The 27,556-nt window shown below is 36.7% G+C and overlaps 1 protein-coding gene across 2 annotated transcripts in view; it reads right to left on the bottom strand.

Annotated features, from left to right (window-relative positions):
• The window catches only part of SMC4 (structural maintenance of chromosomes 4), a 37,108-nt gene that overhangs the window by 9,134 nt on the left and 418 nt on the right, over window positions 1–27,556 (bottom strand). The window contains exons 3-16 of one of the 2 annotated variants that reach the window (XM_074190839.1): window positions 27,278–27,469; window positions 26,988–27,164; window positions 16,489–16,653; window positions 15,975–16,102; window positions 15,140–15,280; window positions 14,522–14,672; window positions 13,323–13,487; window positions 6,066–6,299; window positions 5,053–5,238; window positions 3,190–3,351; window positions 2,518–2,743; window positions 2,353–2,432; window positions 633–785; window positions 296–422 (exon numbers count right to left, since the gene is read on the bottom strand). In XM_074190839.1, coding sequence (XP_074046940.1) covers window positions 296–422; window positions 633–785; window positions 2,353–2,432; window positions 2,518–2,743; window positions 3,190–3,351; window positions 5,053–5,238; window positions 6,066–6,299; window positions 13,323–13,487; window positions 14,522–14,672; window positions 15,140–15,280; window positions 15,975–16,102; window positions 16,489–16,653; window positions 26,988–27,164; window positions 27,278–27,469 — 2,287 coding nt within the window. Of the gene's footprint in view, window positions 1–295; window positions 423–632; window positions 786–2,352; window positions 2,433–2,517; window positions 2,744–3,189; window positions 3,352–5,052; window positions 5,239–6,065; window positions 6,300–13,322; window positions 13,488–14,521; window positions 14,673–15,139; window positions 15,281–15,974; window positions 16,103–16,488; window positions 16,654–19,139; window positions 19,227–19,338; window positions 20,232–26,987; window positions 27,165–27,277; window positions 27,470–27,556 lie in introns of those variants that run through there. The other variant, XM_074190840.1, reaches the window with a different exon arrangement.

Here is a 27,556-nt window from a genome sequence, read left to right as displayed (position 1 = left end):
AAACTTCAGTACCATCCTGTGAGGTGTGATGATCACCTGGCATTCTTGGAAATACTTCTATCAGAGCAGTCTCTGGGAGGTTTCCGAGCTGAGATAGCTTCAAACACACCCAGTAAGAGAACCAAACCAAAGTAATGAGAACTCTGACCACTTAAGAAACAAATGTAATGTTGTCATGGAAATATCAGCATGGAGGGTTAACTTACTCATTGCCAAACTAATAAACCACAAATCTCAAAGTGAAGAATTCTAAATTTAACTCATCACCATTTAAAAAAACCAAACAAACCCATACCTTTCTTGAAAATACTTATATTTGTTTCTAGCAATTTCTGTTTTTTCTTGTCAGGGGCAGTATCACGGACATTGACTTCAAGCTCTTTAACTTGTACATCTAAGTAGGTTTCTTGTTCTGATAAACTCTATGAAATAGAGAAGGTGGATTCAACATTGGAAGATATTAATTAGGTTAACTACAGCAATGTAAAATGTTTTTAAAATACAGTGAGACTAAATATGCAAAATACTGTGGTATCAGTTGTGACAAGGGTTAAATGAAACAAACAATATACACAATATTGTCTGAGAGTTCATTTGTTCATCATGGTAGACACTCATTGAAAGTAGCACACCTGGATGCTTGCAGTGAATTTTTCCAATGTGTTCCTCATATCCTGCACGCTGTGACGTAGTTTAATTACCACCTCTTCAAGCTGTGCTTTGCGTTCTTGGATTTGAATCGCTTTTTGGGAGTCCCTCTGCAACTTGGATTCCATTTGGGATACCTGTAAAGAAAATCACCAGCTCTTATTTCAGACCTTCCACACATACATTTTTCTTTATTCTGTAATGGATATCATGGATATCTCCCATGAAGATCTTTTCTGGGTCTGCTGGTGCCATAGCCAGAAAGCCTTTAGTACTATACACAACCCCTTATAATGGCACCCCATTCAACACCCAATTACTTGACACACCACCAAAAAATATCAATTCCACACACCAAATGCAATTTTTACTGTAAATCAATTACCAGAATACCTATAAAAGCTGCAGTTTAATGGAAAATTCTACCCAGAGTTAAGAATGAAGAAGCACCACTTCATGACATGTGCTATCTGTGAGAAAGGTCAAGAAAAAGACAAAAATAATCACATCTGCAAAAGAAGATGAAATAGAGAAATCAACCTTGTTTAGCAATAGATCTTTCCTAACATGTGAACATGCACCTTAATTCTTGATAATTTCAATTTCAAGGTACAGGTGGGTGTGGGATATGGCAAAAACCATGTTGGAATGAAAGACCAAATACTATAATCATTTAGATAAGGACTGTCCAAAATGCAGCCCTTGTGGGTTTACTAAATGCTTTAGGGAAATGAAGCTGAGCTACCGCAGAGCTCTCACTAAAATAGCAAGTCAAAACATATTATCTATTGATTCAATGGAAACTTTTAAAGGTTGGACAGCCCTGATTTAGATGTACAGGCTGTTATCTCACAAATACTGACTTTAACAATCAGATTCTAGATATAGCCAATTTATTAGAACAGAATAATGAATATCAAGTTACACAAAAACATGAGAAGATATTAGGAAAGATGTTTATGTCACTGTGGACAAGACAGTACAAATATTGGAACACATGGCTATTTGCATGATATCCTGAGAATGACTAAATGTTAAAAACATTCATTAGTCTCTTACAAAAGAATAAAAGCAGATGTAGAAAAAAACAAACTTACAGAGAGCTTAGAATGAGATCCCTTAAATAATATTATCTAGAATACAGCTGTAGATGAGAAGCATGGAGAGATAAATGAAAGATCTGATCAATCGCAATTTGATTTACTGGCAAGATGAAGTTATTACTAAGGAAACTTCACTTTTAGTTAGCTTCTATGTTCTCTATAAGGGAGAATGATCTTTTGACTGGAAAGGGCATTAACAAACATAGCCAATAGGAGGCTGACATCCAAGAATTGAGGCTGTATCTAACCCATTCTGATGAATTCAAGTTGAGAAAGGGAGAAGAGATGCAGGGAAGGAGAAAGAAGGAGATAGACAGAGATAGATTTTCTTTCCTCCCAGAAGAGGTCCAAGAGAATCCTGTATGAATGCCACTCTACTGTTTAGGTAGCACATCCATCATCAATGACTTATAGAAAGCATTCTGCCTAAAAAATAATAAAATTCCAACTTTCAGATCCTCCCTCCCCACCATTAAACTATAAGAATGCTCACCCCTCATGTGTAGAATGATTATCACCAGTATATTTATATTCAAAAAAAAAAATCAAATCACCGCACCACGTAAATATTCATCATGTGCACAGTTTCATCTCTACCAACCTCTTCTTCCGAGATGTCCACGACAAGTGAGGAGCCCATTCTCCCTTTCATCTGTTTACTTCCACCACCAGTCATTGTACCTGAAGAAGAGAACAGAAGTCAGTTTGGGAGAGAATGCGGTTTAAATTTGTTTTGGGGGGATCAAAGATAGGATTTTTTTTTTACCTGACTGTTCAATGATTTGTCCCTGTAATGTCACAACTCTCCATCTCTTATCTTTCTGAAAGGCCACTCTCGTTGCCTGGTCCAAATTGTTAGCTACTAATGTGTCATGTAAAGCAAAGTAAAAGGCTTGGCGAATCTTCTCGTCTTTTACTTTTACTAAATCAAACAACCGAGGTGTGTTTTCAGGGGTTTGGATTGGGTTCATATTTTTTTCTGAAACTCGGATCTAGAAGACAGTATGGGAAATTAAGAAACATTGTTTAGAAAAGAACTTGCAAATCAAAAACAGTCATTGTTTATGCCCTTCATTAATTTCTTTTTTTTTTAATGTTTCTGCAAGGCAAATGGAGTTAAGTGACTTGCCCAAGGCTACACAGCTAGGTCATTATTAAGTGTCTGAAACTGGATTTGAACCCAGGTACTCCTGACTCCAGGGCCGGTGCTTTATCCACTGCGCCACCTAGCCGCCCCCTTTTCATTAACTTCTGATAGAAACTTGCAAGGGAGGTTACTATAGGAATTTGGTTTCTAAAAACATAAACTGAAATTTTAAGGGATTTATAATTTCAAAAGTAAAGTGACCACTCTTCTTTTGTTTGCACCTAAGAAAGGCTGCAGATTTTATAAAAGAGGCATTCCAAGAATTAAAACAGATTTCCTTCAAGTACTTACCTTATCTAACCCAATAAATGTTGCCACTCCTATATTTTGTTTCTTCAGGAAGTTCACACAGATTTGGGCTGTATCAATAGTGTCAACAACAATATAGTCTAGGGCACCACAGCAAGATGAGATGGCAATGTCATATTTTTCATCAATGGCTCCCAAGTCTCCCTGAGAGAACAAAAGTCATGTTATGATACTGACCCAAATCATTCTACCAAAATAAAACTTATCTCCAAAGAGGGTGCACTGAAAACCTATGTATCTCAACTTGTGATTTCATCAGAAAAGGGATCTCCCTCCACTGACCTATTGGCCATTAACCTGCCAATTACCCACAGCCTGCCAGAGATGAGCTCTCTGAGCCAATTGCTAATAGTGGACAAGAGGTCTATGGACTGGCTCATATGGTGATGGGGACAACAGGCAACACAGAGAGCAATGAACTCAGGTCTTCAAATCTCTATCAACTAAACCACTCTGCTTATGTATTCCAATGGCTAATCAAGCAAAGCTGTCACTGACAAAAAGCCAAGTGTACAAGCTAGCAATTAAAAGTGTACTTTCTCTAATGGATTCTTCAAATGGAGGACCAAAAAGAAAAGACAACTGGAGCTTTTTTCCTGGCAAATCTCTGAAAATCACACTTTTATTAACTGTTGTCTGATAACTTCAGTTGTTTTTATTATTTCCTTTTTTCCTATCTTTTTTTTTTTTTTTTTTGCAAGGCAAATGGGGTTAAGTGGCTTGCCCAAGGCCACACAGCTGGTAATTACTAAGCGTCTGAGACCAGATTTGAACCCAGGTTCTCCTGACTCCAGGGCCGGTGCTCTATCCATTGTGCCACCTAGCCACCCCCCCCCTTTTTTTCTCTCTTGCTTTGAACTTCAAGCACTAAGCACATATAGTAGTACTATGTAAAGTACAAAAAAAAAAAAAAAAAAAAAAAAAAAAAAAAAAAAAAGGAAATGACTAACTTATGACCCAAAGGACCTCATAAAGAATGCTCAGACCAGCAGAGGTACAGGGTGATGTGAGGAAACATCCAGGAACCTCCCTCCCCCACCATCATTTAGTAGGAGTGTAGGAGTGGCTGATCTCTAATTATGGCATTTTCTGGATATAGGTGATTAAGGGATTCAGCGTGCTGGGACTGTTAGCTGCACCTTGCTTTTCTTTTATAAATACAGACTAAAATAAAAAAAAATATAAATGCTTCCTTATTTCTAAGGCACAGATAAATATTAGTAAAAGACTGTCATTAGAAACTTAAAGATAAGGGGCGGCTAGGTGGTGCAGTGGATAGAGCACAGGCCCTGGAGTCAGGAGTACCTGGGCTCAAATCTGGTCTCAGACACTTAATAATTACCTAGCTGTGTGGCCTTGGGCAAGCCACTTAACCCCATTGCCTTGCAAAAACCTAAAACAAAACAAAGCAAAACAAAAAACAAAAAGAAACTTAAAGATAATATTTTTAATAATATAAAGACTTAAGAAATCATAAAGTATTTATCAAGATTTTTTTTATAAAATTATGAAATTTTTCCTCCAAAAGTGATTTCTAGAAAACAACCCAACAAAGCTTGCTTTCATAAATTCTCAACTGGAGAGTTTAACTTATCTTGTCACAACTGATGCTTTTTCACTAATGCTGAATTTGTAAAATGAGCACAAAATAATAAAAATTGGTTACCAGAAGCCTTGACATTTTAAGGCACATGCATAGTTTAATAGATTCATATGCCTTTTTCACCTGACACAATTAATGAAATACTTTAAAGAAACTTCTAAAATACTGCTCATCATCACTAGGCACAAATAGTTCAGAGTTTGTTATGATTTGAAAACTAATGATCAAGTATTTTAAATTACCAATCTGCCGTATATTCCTGGAATTTTGCCAGATTTTTTCTGCTGAATCAATGCATTAAGAACTTTTCCTCGACTGTGATTTGTTGCAAGAGAACTTTTTGCTTCTTCAACTTTTTGCAAAAGATCCTGAACTGAATTTTCAATATCTCTTGATTCTTTTTTAAGTTTCTGAAGTTCATTTTCTTTCTAAAAAGGGGAAAAGACCAAAAATATAAAGAAAAAAAGAAAAAGAAAACTAAAAATAATTTCAGAATTTCAGCTTAGAGGCACAATGTCATTAAGAAGACGATGGATTATTTGATATTTATCTTGTAATCTAATTTGCAAATATACTACTAGTATGTCTGATAGTATACTATTATATATTGTAGTATTATTTATACTAATATAGCATAGAAAAAAAAGTAAGACTTATATGACTGATATTTCCTGATAAAACCAGGAAAAAGTTATAAACAGTAACACAACAATAACGTTCAATGAAGAATTGTGAATGATTTAGTCTTAGCTAGTCTCAGAAATAATGATCCAGGAAAACCCCAAAGGTCTAATGATGAAGCATACGATCTACCTCCAGAGAAAGAAATGTTTGACTACAGACTTAAGCAAGTATTTTTCATTTTCGTTCATTCTTTTTCTTTCGAGCTGTGTACAAAATGATTAATATGTTAATGTTTTACATGGTTTCACCCGTCTGATCTATATCTGCTTGCTTTCCAACTCAGGGAGAGTGCTTATTAAAATTTTGATTGACCCAAATCTTGACAACCATGTAATTCAAGCTACAAACAAACTTCTCACTTTCTTAGCAAAATTTTTCTTCTTCCTGAATGAATTTATGTTAAGTTGTTTTTTATTTTTGCATGGCAAATTATTAGATCTTCTGACTCCAGGGCTGGTGCTCTATCCAATGCGCCACCTAGCTGCCCCAAGAAGAAAAACTGAAAATAAATAAAAGCACAGTATTTAAAAGAACCAAATCACTTGAAACTGAATTATGGAACAAGACTTACATCCCTTAGGTCCTGTTCAGCAGGAGGCAATTTACTTTCAAGATTTTTGATGGCAGCTCTCCTTTCTTTCAAAGTCTCAGAAGCTGTAGTTAAGGCCTTCTTGGCCTCACTTAATTGAGATACAGCAGTATTATGGTGACTCAGGTAGATATCAAGCTCAGATTGGGCGACATCCATCTTGGATCGAGCTTCATTTACAGTTTTATTGAATTCCATGAGTTCTTTTTCTTGGGTCTGTTAAGATTTCATTGAATCTATTAAACTTGAAATGGTTTTAAATTGAAATAAGAACAGCATACGACAGTACTACCTGGACAGATTTCTCCTGGACAGTTTAGACAAACACTTAGTCATACACTTTTATGAATATAAAATAATTATGTGCCAAGGGCAGTCTTCTTACAATTTAGCTGGGGCTGAGGTTTGACATCAAATAACCATCCAAACTTTTCCATATTTCCATAAAACATCTGAACATTTTAGATTTTAACCCCTAGTTGTAAAATTGCAAACATAAATACCTAAAGAACATCAAAGGCATCATTTGCAAAATTGCTTCTCAGGCAGCTGGAATAGTGAGCACCCAAAGCCCTCTTCTCTATTCTTAAGCTGAAGTCTTACAGATGGCTCCCCCAATGGCCTCCCTTTGTGCTCATACCACTGAATACACATGCAAGGAGCATCTCTTTAATGCCAGGCCCTATTCCGATTGAAGGGATTAAAAAAACGCATTCAAGAATTTTTAAGAATTTACAACTTTTCTAAAATGGGCAAGAAGTCCTAGGAAGCTCACGTAACCTTTCTGATTTGAGATCTATTCTTATCATGTTCATAAGATTCCAGGCTGATGCCTGGTTGAAGGTTTTCTTAGCATAAATTAGGGTTATTCTTTACCAAAAGTTTTCTTCTACACCTGTGCATCTAGAAGCATATGTGGTACAGAATTTTTTAAGAATGTAAATGTTACTGTTTTTCTAAAACTAACTGACTCTCACTACTCTCCTATCTAAATCCAACTTGACCATAGTGAATAGTTATTTTGGATAATTTTTTTTGTTTTGCCGGGATTTTATTTTAAACATGTCAATATTCAACAATGATATTGGCCTATGGTTTTCCCTTCTTTGACAGTTCTTCCTAGTTTAGATTATTAAGGCTATTTGTGGAGTGAAGATGGTGGAATACCAGGGCCAAGTATAGCCTGGGTCTTCCACCACAACCCATCCATAAAGATGTGGACCATGCAAAAGAGAAGCCTGACTAGGAGATCCAAGGTAAAAAGTCACAGCAAATCACTGGAGACTGAGTCTTTCACCAGAACAAGAAGAGGCCCCAGGGGATGAGTTGGAACATGGTGCAGACAGAAGGGGCTGCAACTCTGTCCTCCTCCACTTAGACAGACAAGTTAGAATCAGGGCAGGTTGAGGAGTGGATCTGCACAGAGAGCAGTGATCATGGGCTCTGGGCTGTGGCCGTGATCTGGGAAAGGAGCATGTTTAGAAGACAATGGTAGTGGTTGCGTAGTTCTGATCTCAGGAGCAGAATCAGACCTCTGGCCCAGCCTCCAGGGCTTTCCAGTTGGCTGAGGTAACAATTTACTGGAACTTCTAAAATCAGGGACAAACTCTTGGTATAGAACACAAAGTCCTAAAGGGGGGGGGGGGAACGGGAACTCCAAGAACTTTTCATCATGAAGGCGATCATGACATATAACTCAATACATCATGAGCTGGTAGGAAAGAAGCTCAGCTTGGACATTCCTCCCAGAAGAGTGCAAAGTGCAGCCTCAACATCATGTACCATTGTCAGGAAAAAAGTTAGAAGAATGAATACCAAAAGGGTTCCAAAAGAGAGGGCCTTTGTGGTGACAGGGGCACTTAAGATACAAACTCAGAAGTAACTGATACCAAAATATCTATTTACAAGTACAGCTTCAAAACCAACAAAAAATGAAACAGCTTAAATACAAATCCAGTCAGAATTCTTGTAAGACATGAAACAACAATAAAAAAAAGACTGAAAACAATAAACAACAGTGCTAGATGAAAAATATGGGAAAAGAAATGAATACCATGGAAAAAAGAACTGGAAAACGAATCAAGAATTTGGCAGGATGTAAAAACTTGTCCAACTAACCAACTGCTCAAAAATTAGAATGGCTCAAATATAAGCCAACAATTCCACAAGAAAATGAGGGGAAATGACAAATCAAGATCTTTTTTTAAAAAAAGTAAAGAATCTCCTATAAAAACAACTATCCTAGAAAAAAAGATTGTGGAGAAAAAAATTAGAGAAAAAAGACATAGGGTGGCTAGGTGGCACAGTGGATAGAGCACAGGCCTTGAAGTCAGGAGTACCTGGGTTCAAATCTGACCTCAGACACTTACTAATTACCCAGCTGTGTGGCCTTGGGCAAGCCACTTAACCCCACTGCCTTGAAAAAAAAAAGACAAAAAGAAAAAAGACAACTGCTAAGATTGTTTTGAACCAGAGGGGAAAGTGAAAATGGAAAAATTCTTCCGCTTAATTCCTGAAACAAATTCTGAAATGAAAACTGCCAGGAACAGAAAATCCAAAATTCAGATCCTTTGGATCACTAAGAGATTACTGCAAGTATCCAGAAAGAATTAATGTACCAAGGAGCCAAAGCCAGGATCACACAGTGACAGATTGCTCAGTCACCATTTCAGAAGGTTAAGAAAGCATGGAATAACATTCCAGAGGGTAAATGGCTTGGGCTTACAGCCAAGAATCATTTATCTAGAAAAACTAATTACACCGGGAAAGATATATGTACTCTTTAGTGAAATGAGATGACTTACAGGTATTTTTGATGAAAAGAGTAGTGTAGGAGCAAAAAGAAGTAAATATGAATAACAATGATAAAGGACTAAACAAAGACAAATAATATACATACCAATATGGAAAGGTGATGCATATAAGCCCTCAGAAACTCTCAAGGGGTCATGAAGAGACTCTTAATTACACAAGTCTGTTCTGGTGACCTTACTAGAATGGAAAGGGAAAAGGAAGGATGCAGAAAATTATCTCTCTCTCTCTTTTTTTTTTGGCAAGGCAATGAGGTTAAGTGGCTTGCCCAAGGCCACACAGCTGGGTAATTAGTAAGTGTCTGAGGCTGTATTTGAACCCAGGTACTCCTGACTCCAGGGCTGGTGCTCTACCCACTGCACGACCTAGCTGCCCCATGAGAAAATGATCTCAGTTTAAGTTATATAAGTTTTAAGATTTTATGTACACAAAGGTTGCTAAGTGGCAACTCTTGACAAGGTAATCTCTTGAACCTCTTTTCTCAATTGGTCAAACAGGAAGGAAAAGGGTTAAGAGAAGAGGAAAGAAGATATATTACAGAAGTTAAGTTCAAAGACTATCACTGTCTTATAAAAGGAATTTGCTAGCTTCTCATTTTGACAATAATTTGTAATCTAGTATTTAATGTTCTTTAAAAGTTTTGACAGGATTTTTTATTGAAATCTACCTAGTACAGGTATTTTATTCTTTAATAGTTCCTCTTTAGCTAGTTTAATCTCCTTTAGTGAAATCATATTGAGATCTTTATAGGGTGTTCTATTAATTTTGGTATTTTAAATTTATGAGGATTGCTTTTCATTTCTTAAAATAAATTTTTTGGTGGCAAATAATTCTGCATATTGGGTCCTAATTTTTTTTTAATCCCCTTTCTATTGTGATCTCTTCTTGTTCATTTTTTGTTATTTTGATTTTCTTCTATCTCCTTTTAGGTTAGCTCAAAGTTTTATTATTTTTCTTTCAAAGAATCAGTGTTGAGTTCATCAGTTCTACAGTCTCTGTCTTTCAGTGTACTTATTTCTATCATTTTCAAGACATTCTCTTCCATATGCTTATTTTTTCCCTTATTTTAAAAACTGCATGTGCTCTGTCCATTGCGCCACCTAGCTGTCCCCCCATATTAAGTCTTGATTCAAAGTCTTTTTTGTAGAAGTACCACAGGGTTCTAACAAATATACAACCCTCTCATACAGAAGATACCATAAATTTTTCAGTTTTCCCCCCTCACAGTAATGGTGGCCATACAGCTCACCTGCAGCTTCTATTACCATCTCTCTGGAGGTGGCAACTAGATATCACAAGGTAGTGGACCTGCAGAAACCACTGAGATCATGGAGGCCCACTGCCACAGATGCCTAGTCTCAAACCTCTATGCCTGACAAATTTATGCCATATTTCTCACCAAACCAATGTGATGAACAACAAATTGCAAAATTGCATCACATCCCTCCTGACCACCCCCAGTCATCCTCTCATCATTCTAGCCTTCAATACTTTCCACTGTGCTCTCTGGAGTTTCTCTTATAGCAACATCAAATTTCCTTTCTTTTTGTATTTCCTCTCTAAGCTCTTGCCAACTACTTACTCAGATATCTGGCTCCCACCAGATGACACAGTTGCCAGACACTCTTTTTTCCCATCAGTTGAATTTTCTTTCATCCCCCGAAAGTATTTCTAAGAAGAGGCAGTTTGAGCTTTCTTCTTTTATTTCTACACTTTGCCACCATTACTCAACTTCATCTTCTTTGAGGTTCACCCAGTTTAAATTTCTTGTCCCATCCAGATCCTGGTAGCAGTCTTTTCCTTTCTCATAAACTTTAGCAGCATACCCCCCCCCCCCACCCTCCACACTGGACTTGAGACATAGCCTTCACCACACCCACCTGGTCTTTAAAATCTAGGCTTCAGTCTGTGAGAAAATTTGTACTATTATATCTTGTATTCCTGCCTTAGGGGGCCAAACCAGTTGGCTCTAAATCCCAAAGAGCCAGTCACCCAAAACATTTTACTTTCTTCCTGCCAGTGGACCCTCATCCCATCTCCTGCTTCCCACCTCTCTAAACCATACCTCCCTCTCCCTTGTCGCTGCTATTTTACGGACTGTTTTTTCTTAGTAAAACATAAGCTCCTTGAGTGCAAGGGCTCTTTGTTGGTCAAAGGACCTAATAAACACTAAGTACTTAAAATGCTGTTCTGTTCATTTCTTCATGATTTCTGCATGATGCAGAAAAAGGAAAAGCCATTGAACATGCTGACCTTCCAATGGCTAGGCTATAACGACCTAAGTCTTCCACTCTGCCTTGCGACTATAGTTAGACATCTTCAACTTGTCATCATCTACCAGTATTCTACTTCAATGGTCAAAGGAACAAACATGGCAATTAGACTCTGACTTCTTTATTAAAACAAACAAAAAACTCAAAACAGACTAAGAAACTGGGACTAGATCACTTTTATGAGGCATTTCAGTTTGAATTGATGAACTGTTTGATTCTCTACAATATTGATTCTTCAGTCATTTATGAAAGAAATTTAGATATTGGCCAAAGTTAAGGCTCAACAGGACCAAAGACTAGTTTCGTTAATACTCCCTACTCATTCTGAACCATCCTTCAGTTCAGTAGATTAAACTTCCTATACCCCAAGGGAAAGCATTCAAATATGTGAAAAAACAATTTAAAAAACAATGTTAAAAACAACTGTCAGAAAAATCCCAACATAACAAGAGTTAAAATTGAAGAACATGCTTATTAATGCAAATTGCAGAAGTCCACTGGCATCATAATGCAGACCCACAGGGAAATAAGATTAACATATCCAATAAAACAAGAACATTTTGCACAACTCTTTGGCATTCATTTTAAAGTAATTTGACAGACACAGACAATTTTCCCCAGTATGAGGATTGGGTTAGATGGTTGTTGGGTTCTTTTTGACTCACATTCTGTGACTCTTCAAATTCTAATATCAACAATTCAGAGATTAAAATCTGTATTTACCAAGATCTGAGATAAGAGGAGTGAGATTGCATCACCGTTATGACCACCTACTCATATTTCTATAGCCCTACTCACAACTATTGTGGAGAATAGCTAGTGTTATTAAGTATTACATAAAGCTTTTGGCAAATGTCAAAAGGGACCTAGAATCAAATTTTGCTTCTACTTTCTACTGTGACTAAAGGCAAGTCACAAGCTCTTGGAATCTAAATTTCTTTATCTGCTAAAACAGAGACAGTGCCACTAATGCTTACTTCACAAGTTGTGGTTAAGTCCAACAAGATAAGATATATGTGAAGAACATTGAAAAACTAAGTAATGATATAAATGGTAGCAATTACTAAAACACATAGATAGGTTTGGACAGTATTTTTTAACACACACACCCTCCCTCCCTCCCTAATGCATGACAAAATAAACTGTTCAAAGTTGGAAGAGATATTTCCTCAGAGAAATAGTAAATTATTGAACTCTCATACAACTGTTGGAAAAGAGAGACTAAAGGTAGCATAAGGCCTGTCCAAAGACGATTCAAGCAAAAAATCCTTTAGATTTTCTTTCTGGGGTTAGGTAAGAAGAGTAAGTAAGCCAAGGGAAGGTTTCCCAAAAAGATTCAAAATGACAAAATAAAAACACAAGAACAAACTCATTCAAGATTTTGTTTTTTGTCTTGACTTCCAGAAACGATAGACAGCGGATTAACTGCGTGTGTGTGTGTGTGTGTGTGTGTGTGTGTGTGTGTGTTGTGTGTGTAAGAAGAGGGCTACCTCCATGATGAAGGCTTGGGTTTTTAAAGGGAACTGTTTGAATAAAATGTTTAACCTCTAAGATAGTCAGAATTTAAGTAAAAAAAAAACAAAACCTCTAAGATAGTCACAATTTAAGTAAAAAAACAAAATAAACTGATTACTTGGGCCCAACGTGGTTATGAGGGGACTGCCTAGAGAACATTAAGGACATTCATTTTTTTCTCTAATGTTTCCTTTCTTGTTTGGATCTGAGTCTTCTCTTAAAACAGGATCAATTTCGATCTATGTTTAGCATGGTTATAAATATAGAGCTTACATCAGTTTGCTTTATTTTGGGGGAGCAAAGAGAAAAGGGAGAGAAATTTTAAAACTCAAAAAACTTCTGGAAAAACTACTGTTGCATGTAGTTAGAAAAATAAAATATTTAAATTAAAGGAAAAAAGTTAAGAATATTTAAGGGTGATGCTTAGTTATGATGCATTCAATTCAACCATTGTTTGTTTACCATCAACTTTATTATGAAATCATTGGCTGAAGCAATTTCACAAAGGGACATGATTATACCTGATTTGCTTCCTTCCAACAATTTAAATCTATATTTTTTTCCAAAAAGACTTCTTTCTTCTTAGACTTAAAAGAATTTTGTATAGCAATAAAAATAAATAGCACCAAATCATATATACCTCTTTTTCCTCCTGAAGTTCCTTTGTTTCCTGTTTAAGGCTATCCATAACCTGCTTTAATTTTTCCTCCTCTTTCTCCTTTTCCTTTTCCAGAATACTTTTTCGTGCTGTTGCTTCAGTTATTATCTTTTCACTGCTAGCAGGTACACCTTTAAATTCCTCAACCTGAAAGAGACATCAGAGCTATGATGATAAAGATCTTGGGAGGCACACACAAGTCTGACTTTCACATTAAACAATTACCTGTATGATTTATGTTTAGTCATTTACCAAAATTAATTCTCACCAATGGGAAACAATTCAGGCTAATTCAGTATCTTTATTTTTCAATATTTTTCAATATTTGAGGATCTACCTCAGCTAGTTGAGAACATAGGAACTTAGAATGACTCATAATGAGCTTTTTTGAAATAAAGTGTGCTTCTTATTTACCTATTATTTTAGAATTAAAAAAAATTAGCCCCTGCACAACTCTCCCACCACCTCTTTTTAAAGTTGGGTCTCATGATTCATTGGTTTGGAAATTCCCTCCATAAATGAAGATAGGTAATCATTTGTAACTTAGCTTCTTAGAAAAGTCTCTGGTCCACTGAGGTTAAATGACTTATCCACAGCCAAAGGAAAGCCTTTGAACCCTAGGTATTCCTGACTCCATCTCTTTATCCATCAATGCCAAAGGTTTAAATGTTTCAGAAGTCAGCTCAGGCTAGTGATATTCTCAAATCCATCTCAAATATGGTATTTGCAGAATTTTATGCCACATGAAGGATGTCTAGGCTAAGAGGAGGTTCGTCTTTGGGATGAAGCTTGATTATAATGTCTTCAATCTAACCAACATTTATCAACAACTTTATTGCAAAATAATTGCTGGCTGTAGCAACTTCATGTGGGGACATGACTCCTATTTTCCAAACAAATTTCCTTCTTTTAGTTATCTTGTAACTATACTGCTAACTGTTTATGTGAAGTATCAGCAATTCCAATTACACGAACTGGATGACTGAAAATGGGGAAGGCAGTTATTTTCATGATGCAGTTTCACTTTCTCTTAATAGTTTATTGCCTAGATAAGTTTAATATTTGCATTCCAGCTTCTCAAAGAGATTGAAAGCAATGTGGGAAAAAATTAGACACACACTAACAAAATTCAGTGATATCCTAATGTGTTTTATAGTTGAAGTACCTTATATAATACTTACCTTTTCTTTATCTTTTTGGAGTTGCTTCTCAAGTTTTTTGGTCTTATTTTTAGCATGTTTCATTTTTTCCCTAACTTGAACATCCTCCAAATCCAGTTGTGTAAATTTCTCTTTGTTTTCCTCAATAAATTTTGTCACTTTATTGAGTTTCCTAGCCAAAAAAAGCAAGCTATGTTCATATACTATTTGGGAATATAAAAACAAAAAAAAATCTAAAGAATTGCTATCATCTAATATAAAATTTAACTCAATTCACACAACAAATTCTAATTTTTTTTCCCCTTAGTCCTTCAAGTAAGTTTTCCATAGAATACATCAGAAAATTCTTGGAATCATTTTTTTTGCTTCATTTACACAGAAATTTGCTCTACAGCTAATTTCTGATTTCTGTTATTATTTTTCACTCAATAGGAAAAGCTTTCTTTTTCTCCCCCACCAGGAAATCTAGAGTACTTCCATGATATGAGTGACTCAAGAGAATGCTTTATTATGGTTTCCTAATCTCAATGGGATGTATGGTGTTCATTCTGTCTTGTGAGTGAGCCATTTAAGTATAGCTTTAACATGAATTTAAAAGCTAAGCCAAATGCTTCTTTTATAAGGCAAGAAAAAAATTACTTTTCAACGTCTTTTAAAGTTTTAGTCTTGGCTTTCATTTCATCTGCGAGTTTACTGCTCTTCATGTTAATATCTTTTGTATCTTCATGAATTTTTTCCTTCTGGGATTCCATTTCAGTGATTCGTTTCTGCAAATCATAACTATTCAAAATAACACAGAAAAAATGTTTAGGATCACAATAATGTCTCATCTAAATTTAATATATCTAAAATTAATACATGTAATATTAAATTACATGGCTTAAAATGGAAGAATGAGAAGGCATCCCTAATATTCTCAATCAACTGGTAATCAATTGCAGTCCTTTTCCCATAAACTGTATGTATGGTAAGGCATATAACTTAATTTATTAAACATTTATCAAGTGACTACCATGTTGGCGGTTTGTTTCTTGGGTTAACTCCTGATGAGGAAATGCTTATAACTCCTGCCATTGAAAATGCTAAGTGTGACCATTTTGCTCTAGGGTCCCACTTGGTAAATGTATGAAAATAAGAGCACTTATTTTTGGCATTGCCTTTGATCCATAATAACTTGCTTTAGACATCTCTTTAAATCTTATGGCCCTTCCACTATATCTTTGCATTTGACTTCCCAAAACTCGTGAGAAAGTTCCATCTAGAGGAATCATTAGCTCCACTTTACAGAGGAGGAAACTGAGGCCCAGAGGTGGGGCGGGAGGATTTGATGCAGAGTCTCCTGGGCCTTGTCATTCAATATTCACCCTGTTATCACACAGAGCAGGGTGCACATGTGCTTTCTAGCATAAATAAATTCTCCCAACAATAGCTCTAATTGACATAAACACTAAAAATCCACAGCAAGTTTTCTTACATGTAATACTGACAGACATGATTCTTTTTCCTGAACACTTCATTTTCCAGGGTGAGAAATTCGATGGCTGTATTTTTTTCTCCTTCTAAGGCATCCTTTTCTTTCTCTACCATTTTAACTCTGTTTAACTACAAAGAATAAAGTTCACAAATTAAATTTTCCCAACTCTTAAAAAAATTAGGTGAGAAGAGTGCAACATAAAAGTTGTAATTAAGCAAGGATGTAAATGAAATTACAACAAACTTAAAAAAAGATAATGTATCTATAATTGAAATTTCTAAGTTAGATACTGTTATTCTTAGTTTTAAGATTAAAAAAAGATTACAGGGGCGGCTAGGTGGTTCAGTGGATAGAGCACCAGCCCTGGAGTCAGAAGTACCTGAGTTCAAATCTGGCCTCGGACTCTTAAGAATTACCTAGTTGTGTGGCCTTGAGCAAGCCACTTAACCCCATTGCTTTGCAAAAAAAATTAAAAAACAAAAAACAACAATAAAAACGATTACAGAAAGTTTACCTTCTCTCCTCTTTGCTCATTTAGTATTTCAACTCTTCGACATAAGACTTGAATAGGCTCTTTTAGCCGTCCACATCCTATGATATCTTCTAAATATTCAAGCATACCCTCGTCATGTTCAGTCTGGCCTTTTGGTTTCATCATAGCAATCTGCTCAACTTCGCCCTTTTAAAAAAAATTCAAATTTTATTAAGACTTAACATGAGTAAAGTCAGAAACGAGAGTCAGAGAAACTAAAGAACAAAAAATAAACACACATGCTGCTGAATTCAGCTTACAATGAGGCACAAAAATGTTTCTAGTTATTGCATTTGATAGCAACAGTATTCACTAACAATTAAGCAAAAACAAGCCAAAGAAAGTCCAGTTCTTTTTCAAAGTTTTCTGAATTTTTGAAAACATGATTTTTTTTTTTTTAAACTTCTCCTTTGAACAATCCTCTCCAATTTGCTTCCTAGCCTACACCAAGGTTTAGGTGTTATAGCATTATTTACCCTCACCTATACACAAAACCTGAACAATCACAGTACTGCTATTTGAATTACCATGATAAACTTGAAGAGGTCCCCATATTGACAAGTTTTAAAAATAGCATTCCTTTGCCATATTTGTAAAATTCCACAACACCTAATTTGAACACTTCTATGTTTAAAGTACTTTGGTTTTTACAATATATTCTAATTATGTTGAAATTGATTCATCTTCTCACTGTAAAATTCTGGTTGCAAATGGCTTTACCTACATTCAGATGGGAGTAAAAAAAAATGTTAAGCCCCTTCAAGGATTTAAATTCCTTTTTAGTTCAAGAGTATAGCCTGTATTTCATTAAAATGCTAGCCAGGAGGGGGGAAAAAAGTTTACTTTTAGTTTTAGAGAAAATACCAACTGTATAATTTTATAAATTAATGAGAAATGCTCTTCTTTGTTCAATTGCCCCCTAACTTTATAAACAGTCAGCTGACAGAAAAGGGGAAGCTTCCATTTGCACAATGAAAGCCACCCTCAATCCCCTTTCTCGGCTGTTTTGCCAGGCAGCCATTTAGCCTGTTTAAGATCACAGGGGAACATGTGCAGGCCTATTTCTCCTGCCGGGCAAAAGGCCTGTCATGAACAGTAGAGTGCCAAATAGAAAGGGAGTTCCTCATCTTCAGACATATTACCCACTAGGTATGAAAACACTGAAGCTTGAACAATCATTTGAGAATAATGATCTTCGTATGTGTAAATGTGCAATTGCCTCCCATCCCCAAGACTGAACTTCATGCTGAGTACTTTGAATCTTACAAAACAGGTGTTCCTTGAAGCAAGAATAAATATATTCTCCTTCATTTCCACCTAAATTTCCAGGTCCTCTTGGAGGACTTTGAATACATTCCTTCCCCAACACTAGCATTTAAAATAGCCACATCATTTTTCGGCTTATGGTCCCTCTAAATGAATGACTTTTAAGATAGCTGACAAGTTAGAAAAGAGTTTTGGTCCCACTTCAGATATTTGGACTGAATGAAGTCAACTTTATAACCAGAAATAACAAACTTTAGCTGTACTTCAGAATAGTAAGTAAGAAAATTTCCATCTATTGCTCCTCCCAAAGCCCCAGACAAGAAATGAAATCGTTATAGGGAAGAAAAAAGAACATGGCTATGGAAATTGAGGAAGAAAAAAACGAGACTAGAGGCCAAGTAGTTTTTAAAAAAAGGAGGTGGGGGAGAAGAGTCTGAGTCTGTGAGATGAGGGAGTCTTCTCACATTTTAAACGATAAAAACTCAAAACTGCTAATTCTTTTGGGAAACCCTGTAAAAACCTTCAGTGGAGCACTTGATTAAATCTGACTAGTCCAATGAAATGAAGTCTAGAACTCTTCTCGCTTATTTTATAAAATATAAATGTATATTTAAAATTAGTGAAACAAATGATTTCTTAATATATCCAGTTTGTATTTATTTTATTTATATGTATGTGTACTCTGATGTCTCAAAACTTTGTTTCTCAGTGTTGGGTACTGGTAGTCTTCCTTAGATTTTTAGAACAGCTAACCCACCTAATAACAGCTTATTTTATGGTTTGCATAACATTTCAGAAACTGACACTGATTTGAGCATCTGTAATTATGGAGGAAAGAACACAAACTTTAATTTTAAATCAAACTATTTCTGGGATACCGATAGAAACAAAGGACAACTGAAATTGGGAGCTCATCTCCACACCTCTACCCACCAGAGGCTTCATAATATCAATTTAAGAGTCAAGCCATGTAGATTCCAGTCAGTTTAGACAACTGACAACAGTAAGTAACAGACATTGTTAGGAAAATAAAATGCCAAGCAAAGGGGCAAGTATTACATAACAATTGTATATGACCTCTGTACTATAATAAATATGCACAATTAATGACAAAATCATCCTTTCATTAAAAATATTGCTTTTAAAACATGAAAGTGGTTTGGTAGTAGATGATGACACCTAGTGGCCTTAGTTTCTCCCCATGCAAACACAAAAATCAACAAACTGCTTCATTATCTGCCTTCCAAGGATGAGAGTTTCTGCACGAGTCAATTTTTTGGGTGGCTAAAATTTAAAGTGCTAAACTTTATATTGAACTGGTATCTGAAATGTACGTTCTTGTAAAGATCTTGCCATCAGTTACCTACTTTTCAGTGAGGAAGAACATGAAACCACTTTGGACTCAAAATGTTCCTGACTTGATCGAGGTCTTTATTATGCACTTATGTGTAGTCCTGGGGATACAAACAGAAAATGAGTATTCTCCCTTTCTAGAGGCTCACATTCTAATAGGGCAAAGAAGCCAAGACAGAAAGGTCCAACGAGCAAAGCAGCTAGAAGACCAACCTCTTGACATGCCCTTTCCACTGAGGCCATCAGATCAGTTTCTGACGATGAACCCTCTAATGGGTCTAAGATCTTTCTTTTCGGGATTTTCAACAGAGGTGGCTGGATCAGTTTTATTTTAAAATTTGAAGGTGGCTCTCATTCATTAGCTAAAATCAAAGAAATAAATTGGTAGGTGAATAAATGGCAGAACTTTTTCAGTAAGAAGGGGTTATCTGTTCAGAACAAAAAAACCTGTTAACCTTAAGGACACAGGTCTAAAATGGTCAAGTACAAAAATCTGGGGAGCTCCGATCACACCCCCTTATTTATGTTTATGCCTTGTAAACAAGATTAAATTTTAAGAGTTCCAGAACTACTAAACATTATTCAACTACTATTCAGTGAAGGCAAGACAATATACTGGGATGTTATGGGGGTAGGGATGGAATTGGCTAACAAAAAGAGGATGTTTCACCAGGAATTAGAAATTATTCAGGGAACGTTTACAAGTGAGTTGACACAAGTCAGAATTAGCCAACCAAAAAACTGTCTAAAGTCAAAATCTCAAAAAACCGATGGAATTTTGTTTTTGGGCATGGGGAGAGCAGGGGAGCATTTAAAATTTTTATTGGATCCTAGAAAAGGGCACCCTCCTAATTTTATAGGGTTACTCCTCAGAAACCCCTGTCTTCTGTAACCTCAAGAACCCTATATGTAAAAGTTGTCCCGAATCCACTCTCCTAGAGTAAACTACTCTGTAAAATGATCTGATAATTATTATATGTCTATAATTTATGGACTTGTTTTTCCCATTAGGATTTAAACTCTCTTCAATTAGAACTGTTTCAGTATTTGACTTCTAATAGATATCTGCTCATTAATTAGCTTTATAAAGGATACAGAGCACTGATATTTGTGATAAGAAAATTATGTCATAATATAAAATGGACATAAATTTTCTTTTCACTTTCAAAATCAAGTGTAAAAGAAAAACATTTAAGTATAATAACATATAATAGTATTCTAGAAGCTAATTAAAATTAAATTTCAGTCTAGTTCTTAAGTATTTCAATGATAACTGCTGCAAACAAGAAAATAATTTGGAGGATTCAGGAAATTGTTATGAGATTATCTATTTCTAAAATTCCACATCTAGGTAAAAGTAGAACACTTAGGAATTTTTTTTTAAACTTCAAAGCTTAATGGGATTGAAACATAACATGGAATATGGCAGATAGTCTTTTGGATAAATAGCAACATTTTATCAACACCTTTCCCCAAATGAAATTGTGTGTCTCTGTAATGCATCAGTCCAAAGGTTAGAATGAGTCTAACAAGTAGAGGATGTAGTAGGCCTAAGCAAGAAGGCACACTGGGATTGATTTAATTCTGTCTCTTCAAATGCTCCTATAGCTTAAGACTATTTTTCCTCAATTTCTAAACCCAACAGATGTACCACTAATTCAAATGATCTCAATGAATAAAGATTCTGAGATGTGGAACAACTGTTTTGAGATAAAAAACCATTTATTTCCTTGTGATGGTATATTTTAAGTGATCTGAAAAACTGCAAAGGGGTATTTCTCAGGAGGCAATAAAAATGTATACAAAATTAAAATTTAATCATACAGATATCTTCATCATAAGGCATTTCACATAAATTATTTTAGCCAAGTTAATAAATCTTTATTATTCTGGAGGCAAGAAATGACCAAGCTTGTAGGAAATTTTACCTCAACAGGTTTGGAGCTACAAGAGCCTTATTTTCAGTATGATCTTCTGACATGTACTTTGGTAGGAGAAACCTTAACTTTCTTTTTTGCTTTCAATTGGCAGTGCCTTCTGAAAAATTAAGCTGTTACATATTTAAAGGCCAAGCCTTACCTTTTTTAAAAATTAGTACAGATTGGCATTTCTGCAGACAAAAAGTGAATAGCTTTCCTTAAGCTGGTAGACTTTCTTCAATGACCTGTGGCTTTCTAAAATCCATTATAGAAATGAATGCCCAGAGAAATCAAAGAAACCATTAAAGGGTATATGAACAGTATCAGAATTTCTCAACCACTAAAGCCAGGTGCCAAACTGGACAAAAGCATTCAAATAAGCATACCAGGAAATTTACTAATTCAACAACTAGCCAGGCCCAACCCTAAAAGGATAAGAATGCTCCAAGTTAATCAATTTAAATTGGCCACAGGGGTCTCAAAGTTTAATGACTACCAACAGGCTTGTCCACAAATCAGTTCAGACTAAATGTAGCCATTCTGTAGTTATTCTAAATTAAATAATGCTATCTAGGGTCCCTGTGAACTCTATGATTTTATGAACATTAAGGGAAAGATAAATTTGGTTTCAAGTTAGTGAATAAAAAACAACAACAATAATAATACTACACTGTGGTGAAGTAGAACCCTGGTTCACATCTAGCTGCTCACGCCTGGGTTCAAGACTTGGCTTGGAGAGTAAACATTGTCCTTTCGGTGAGACTTTTCTCTCCTCTATTGAACAGAATTAGCATTGAGAAATTAAACTGTGGGAAAAATGACCTATGAAATATTATAGATTTTGAATGAACAACTTGTATGCCAACTAGGTTTGCAAGGATACAACTGAGTTATCTCTAGTGTTTTTTGTACAGAGTAGGTAATTCAAAAATGCTCATTCCCTTCCCTTTAAAAGGAGTCAACACATACTTCGTAGTCACTTAAATGAGCTACACAAATCTTTCTTAAATAGCCAAAAAACTGGGAGAAAAAGGTGTCCATCTGGGGAACGGCTAAGTAATGTGGATTATGAATATAGAAAAGTGCACAGGAAGATGATCTGTGTGGCCTAAAACTAGGAAAGCAGAAGTAGGAAAACAATATCCCTAATGGCCACAACAGAACCGGAAAGCAGAAAACGAGAGCCAAATGAAGTTGAGATGCTAATAATCAAGATGAGCCCCAATGGGGCTACTATAGGTGTGGAACAGTAAACCAGATCCCCACCCCCAATCCATGTTGGTTAGTTTTTATTCAATTACTTTTAAAAATTATTTGTTAAACAATGTAAAGACAAGATTCTTCTTTGACCTTGCCATAGAAGAAGATCTGAATTAGAGAACATCTCCAATGTGTAAAATGAGGGGAATGTGGAATCAGAGACTGAAAGGTGTTAAGAAACCTCCTCTGAGCTGGCTTAGAAAGGCTAAGCAACTTGTCCAGGGTCACTCAGGTGCTAAGGTAAAGAGTTGGAGGACCTTCAAATCTAGTTCCCTGTAACCAAATCATGTTCTTCCCATTGTTGCAGGCTTCCTCAGATAGTGGAAAGGCTATTAAGGTAGTATCCCTAAACCTCTCTTCACACAAAGGCTTACTTTTTAAACCTGATATCTTTGGGATTACTGGCTGATTTATGCTTTTCACTAAATTACCAAGTTAACTCCCTTGAACAGGCAAAGTTTTTAAGTCATTCCTCCATCTGGAAACTGGGAAGCACATTCACTGCCCTCAAAAGGTTGGGAATTATCACATATACACTCTGAATATATATTTCATTTTTCTCATAGACCTAGTAAATCTGCCGTTCACTGATAAAGAACAAAAAAAATTGCTTTTTGAATGTGACGCAAAAATTCAACTAAGATTTGAATGTTAAAAATTGATTACAATTTAATTGTCTGACTAAAACTTCCCAGCAACAACCATCTTATGTGAACTAGAATGTCTTATTTTTGAGCTCAATTAAATTAGGCCATTTATCAACAGAATTTATTTTAAATTATTTAAGCTTATTAAAAGCTTGACATTTGACTTTGCTAAACACTTGTGACAGATTAAAAAAAAAGACCCTTCCCTCAAGAAATTTCTACTATGCAATTCTAACCTTGAAACAAGAAAAATCTTAAATAGCATCAAATAATTTTACTAGGACTCTCATATAGAGAAGTAATACCTATTTTATCTTTATAAACATCCTCGAAGTTCCTCAACCCCGACCATGAATTAAAAAAACTCGATTCTTTAGACTTCCTTAATGTGTAAACCCAAAGAAAAATGTACTATTATTGTACTAAATTAATGTACTAAAAATGATTTAAAAAATTGGAATAAATCAACTTCCTAAAAATTCTCTAAAAACCAAATGTCATCTATTCACCTTAAGATTGCTCTGCCTAGCCCCAGAAAAATAGCAGGAATTCCCCCATCACTTAAAAAAAACCCTATCACTTCCACAATTTTCCAATAAAACTATACATTTTTAAAAGTTGTGTAACTTAAATACACAGAACTTGTGGTAGAGCACCACACATAATCAATTAAAAAAAATCGAATCCCAAAAGATGCAATACTTGAAGTAATTTTTGTTGTTTCAGACCTCAGGTTTAAAGTTTTAAACAAAAAAAAAATCCAACTGTCAGGCAACTTATGAAATTTATGTGAACTTTATTAGCAATCTTCATTAAGCCGAACAATATTATTTTATACTAAATCTTGATTCTGAGAAACCTGCTAGACATTTCCAACCCTCCCATTATTAAGCACCTTAAATACCGGTAGAAACATGCAAAAAATAAAGCACAACTTTTTTAGATAATCAAATATACAACAGAGGCAAAATAAATTTGATTACATAATGCATAGTAAATTAAGATTTAATCTTATATTCATATATTGATAACCTTTTACAAACAACTTCTTAAAGCAATCATATTTGTTTAAAGATGTCATGTGTTTTGTTTAAAGATGTCATGTATATCACAGGCCAGCAACATAAAAGCTAAAAATAAATGAAAAACCAACTCCCAGCACTTTCCCAATTGCAGTACATTCAAGACACAATTTCTTAATAAAATATAGGTCCCTCAGAAAGGATCAAGGTGAGTATAAACTGGATTATTGATATAATTATTTTGAGGTAATTTTTACTATCACGGTGATGAGGTCACCAAAACAAGCCCATCCCATTATATAAATGTTTAACAAATACAACCCTAACAAACAGAAAGCAGACATTCGCCTTGATATATCCTTCGTGGTTGAAATGAAATCTTATTTTCCTGAAATTACTAAACAACCTCTATTATCTTAACTTTATCACCACTTATGCAATATTTGGTAGGATTCATTTGTTAATCGGTAATAACCCATTCTGAATAAATTTTACACCTCAGGGATAGCATATTTGAGAAACCAAGTTCCTGCTCTCTTTTCCCCCTAAATTTTTGGAATGATTCCTCCTCGGGTATCTATCTCACCTCCATTTCCCCACTGGATACAGCTAAAGCAAAGTTTCCTTCACATGCTTTATGACCCCAAATGGAAACCTTTTCTGATCCTATTTAATAATTGATGAATCTTTTAAAACTTAATTTTTGTCTGTATTTAACCTCACCTGCAGGGTAACTTCCAAGAAACATAGTAGAGTTTCTTGTACTACTGAATTAGAATAGCTTTGCTCTTTTTCGAGATTGTTGTATCTAATATTCACCTCTCTGAATTCAATCTTCTATAGTGTTTTCAAAAATGAGGCCCGCAAGCAATCTTCTATCGCCAAAAGAAAAATTATCAATGTACACAAAACCTATTTTCTTCATTTTAGATGGAAAATTAAATTATCTTAGAATTAAACACATGGTCCATCAATTACTAATTAGGGTCACCAGATAGTGAAAACGATCGATTTACTAGCTATGGCACATACTTTCTATGAAATTTAATTTACTCAGATCCCTCATTTTGGAATTTGTGATGCTTTAAAGGGGATCTAGGTGGAAATTTACCTTAGCACTGCAACTCAGGTAGGAAGGAGTTCATTTAACCACAAAATTATCATGAAAAGCAATTGTAAGTGTGAATACTATTTAGGAACAAACTTGCCAAATACCTGCAAGTATTTTAGAATCATACTATTTGTTGAGTGGAACTAAAACATTTGTGCACTCTAATTTCAAATTAAAGAATGACCGTTTCTGGCCTTTATCCCAAGCCTTAAAAAGAGATGATTTTTTAAAGAAATCATCCGGCACACTTCAGACCAAGCTTCCTACAGAAGCAAATTATCCTAGTGAAATTTTAACTTTGGTTTTCATGAACTATAAATTTTGTTAAGTTTTACTCAGCAAACTTGACCTATTTACTCGCAAGTGTGTGTGTGTGTGAGACAAAAAGGGGGGACGTTTGTTTTCAATACATAGTTTATCCGTCCTGCTATATTTTCCATTGTTGCAACAGATAAACTAACCCCCCCCCCCCCCCCCGCAATATTAACAGCTGGGGAAAGGAAGAGACAGTTCTTTCCTAAATTTAGAATGAAATTCTAAATAAATTAAAAACAAACTTTTTTTGGCTCAACTTTCAAAGTGTGTAAAATTAGCAAAGTGTTAAAAAAATCTGTACCTTATATGAAAATTCTTTTAATGTTTTAAGCTGGTTTGTCTACATCCTCTCTGCATTTTCAAGCGAAAAATTAACATTTTAAAGATTTAAGTTTAAAGAAGAAAACAAAATGTTGGTTGATAAAAGTTGTCTCATTTAGGTAAATAGATTTTATAAAATAATCCTCAAATTCCACAAATCCTCCATCTGCTTTCCCTCTCTTTAAGTCACAATATTCAGTGATAGGAATCAAGCCTAGTGTCAAGAGAAGTTTTACATATTTCCTCCTGGGGGCTCTCTGTCATTATTTAAAAGAAACCCCATTTCCAAATCCAACGACAATGGAACCACACTGCCTCATTCGAGCCTCTCTAACTTCATTCGGAAGCATCGGACTTAAGAATACCCAACAGTTACCAGACCAAAAACTGACTTTTGGGGTGATCTTATTAGAAATGTACAAGTAAGAAAGCCTAAAAGCAGGCAAACAAAGTCTGGGATAAATGCTGAATCCTTTGGCAAAGCAGCACAAGTATATAAACATTACATTTTCATCCAAACAATGCTAGAAAAGAAAATTCTTGTTTTAAAGGAGAGAATGGGGACTAAAACAAACAACAAAGAAAGTAAATTCTACTAAACATCATGCCATAGCCCTTTTTCTGGTCAAAGTAGCATTCTTCTTCACAATTTCCATGCTTTAATTCGGCGACTACAAACGTGACTGCCCCCAGTTCTGCAGAATCTTAATTTGAGAACTGAGTGGAACTCGAGGAAGTAAAGGAGTCAAGTCTGAGTTCTCTCAGCGTCCCCGAGTCCCAAGGGAGCAGAGACCGCCCGGGTCAGTCTCTGCGCGCCGGCCTCCACGGTCAGGAAACTGAACCGAGAGGGTCCCCTCCTCCTGGGAAGGGCCTAGGGGCTCACGGCATCACCACCCCCGGCGCCGTCGGGGCCCATCGGAGCCCCCGTGTCCTTCGGGCTTCAAGGCGCGGGGCAGCCCGAAGACACAGAGCCCCGGGACGGGACGCGGGCTGGGCCTGCCACGCGGAGGCAGCACGACAATATTGGGGTTCCGGAGCTTCACGACGCCAATATTTACGTGCTGCTACAGCGGGACAAGCGCGTCGGGTCCCGTCTCCTGGGCCCGCCCGAACCGGCCCGGCCTGGCGCTCCTTAAATTCCTAAAGCAGCAGATGACGATTCGCACGCGGGCAGGACGTGTAAACCATGATGTGCTGCTATAGCACTTTAAGGCTTCCTCCGGCTAGCGCGGCCCCGACACGCGCGGACGGACGCCGGCCCACTCACCTGCAGGATCAGGAAGCGGTTGTGGTCCAGGTCGATGCCGTGGCTCCGCAGCAGGCTGCCCACGTCCTTGAAGGTGGCCTTGCGGCCGCTGATGTGGTACACCGAGCTGTTGTCCCGGTAGGCGGTCCGGGCCACGCTGAAGCTGCTGTCGGGGATCACCTCGTAACCCTCGTCGTCCTGTGGGGAGCGGCGTCAGGCGGGCCGGGCGCGGGCGTGCCCCGGCCCCGGCCCCAGCCCCGGCCCCGGCCCCGGCCCAGCCCTAGCCCCGGCCCAGCCCGGCCCCGCCGCACCTGGTCCACGATCTTCTGGAAGTGCACCTCCACGGTGCAGCTGGGCAGGTCGCGGTGCTCGTCCGACTGGTGGATCAGCACCGACAGCTTCTTGGAGCGGATCTTCTGGGCCCGGTAGCCGAACACGAAGAGCATCGAGTCGATCACGTTGGACTTGCCGCTGCCGTTGGGGCCGATGATGCAGGAGAAGCGCTGCGGGCGGCAGGCGGCGTGGGGCCCCGCGCCCCCGGCCCGGCCCGCCCCGCACCCCCCGGACTCCGGCCCCGCACCCCCGGCCCG

Source organism: Macrotis lagotis, chromosome 6, assembly GCF_037893015.1.
Source record: "Macrotis lagotis isolate mMagLag1 chromosome 6, bilby.v1.9.chrom.fasta, whole genome shotgun sequence".
Classification (NCBI taxonomy): Eukaryota; Metazoa; Chordata; class Mammalia; order Peramelemorphia; family Peramelidae; genus Macrotis; species Macrotis lagotis.
Note: the sequence above shows the minus strand (reverse complement) of the source record. Positions and strands in the feature narration are given on the sequence as shown.